Raw genomic sequence first — 1,510 nt, forward strand, 5'->3', positions numbered from 1 at the left:
GAATGGTGGGATATCGGAATGACAGCATGTAACCATCATCAAGAATCTGATGAGTCTCCTCAGAAATGTTTGAACACTTGAAGGACAAAGTTCTGCTTTATGATGATGGCTTTCAACACAAAAAATACACAGAAAGCAAAAAAATTGATTAATAAACTTTTATGACCAACTTAAAAAAGCCTATTATACAGACCGACATCAATTACTGTAGGTTTGTTTGTCATAATTTGACAAATCATCTTGACATTGTCTCTACAGTGCAAATGATTTAAAGATTTGAATTGTGAATTGCTTCATTTCTGTTGAGTTGCTTTGCTGCAGTGGAACAAGGCAACAATTCTCTGCTTGATCTCTTTGATCTGCAGCCCATAGATCGCAGCATTCAGAGCCGGAAGAACCACAACGCACTGAGTGGCCACCATCTTTCTTTGGTTCGCAAGCTCAGGGAAACGGTGCATGAAAGCAATAATAAAACCTGAACCCAGCAGTAGGACATATACAGCCAGGTGTGTGGCACAGGTCTGCAGCGCTTTCCTGTTCAGAGCCTTGTTTTTACTGCGCAGACACACAACAGCAATCTTCAGGTAGGTGAGCGTGACACTGCCGATGGAGGAGCTCAGCAGCACTGCAGTGTAGCCGAGACCGTAGATCTGGTTGATGAGGACACTCTCACAGGAGAGCTTGAACAAGGAGGCATTGTCACAGTATGGGTTGGTTATGACCGACCTGCAGCGTGACAGGCGGATAGTGAGGCCCAACAGGATCGAAACCACCACCAGGATGGTTCCCCAGGCAGCAAGCGAGAGGTTCACCACCATCCTTTTGGTCATGATGGTGTTGTAACGCAGTGGACTGCAGATGGCCACGTAGCGGTCAAAGGCCATTATCATCAGTATGGTGTAGGAAGCACCTACATACATGTGAACGAAGAAGGCCTGAGTCACACAGCTGATGTAGTGGATGTACCGATTTTCCGAGTGGGTAGAAAGTAACAGGTCTCCTAGAAAACTAGGGATAATTACTGTGGCTCCGATCAAATCATTTATATTCAGGTTGCAGAGGAGCAGGTACATTGGCTGGTGGAGGCTCCTGTTGCTGAGGATCAGGACCACCAGGCAGATGTTGGATGTTATGGCGAAGGTGTAGATGAGGAGGATGAGGATAAAGGTGGGAAAGAAGAACTGGGAAGAGACCTTTAACCCCTCTATGAGCAGCATGTCATCACTGATAGTCTGGTTTTCCATATCTGTGTACAACTGCATACATGCAATAGATTAGGAAAACATGCAGCTGCAAACATATGTGAGCCAGTGAAAAAAATACATGTACAAAGACAAGAGTTATGGTTAGGGTTAGGGTTAGAGATGCATCCATCAGGTGTGACAGACCTATAATGAATACAATATAGTTTATCACATACTGTATCAGTACTATTTCCATACAGTGAAATACAAGTTTATGCTCCTGTAAGATAAGAGCTCCACTCCACACATGCATTAAGGTCAGACAT

General features: G+C 44.3%; 1 protein-coding gene across 1 annotated transcript; it reads right to left on the reverse strand.

The window, feature by feature from the left end:
- Positions 1-293: 293 nt before the first annotated feature.
- LOC146975070 (olfactory receptor 52Z1P-like) lies at positions 294-1,262 on the reverse strand. The gene has a single exon (XM_085796928.1). The coding sequence runs from the start codon at positions 1,260-1,262 to the stop codon at positions 294-296; it is 969 nt and encodes a 322-aa protein (XP_085653054.1).
- Positions 1,263-1,510: the final 248 nt, after the last annotated feature.

Source organism: Trachurus japonicus, chromosome 14 (assembly GCF_045865225.1).
Source record: "Trachurus japonicus isolate A0001 chromosome 14, Traja_1.0".
Lineage (NCBI taxonomy): Eukaryota > Metazoa > Chordata > Actinopteri > Carangiformes > Carangidae > Trachurus > Trachurus japonicus.

Excerpts from the sequence above, each read along its gene's own strand:
- LOC146975070 (XM_085796928.1), bottom strand. The coding sequence starts at position 1,262 with ATGCAGTTGTACACAGATATGGAAAACCAGACTATCAGTGATGACATG.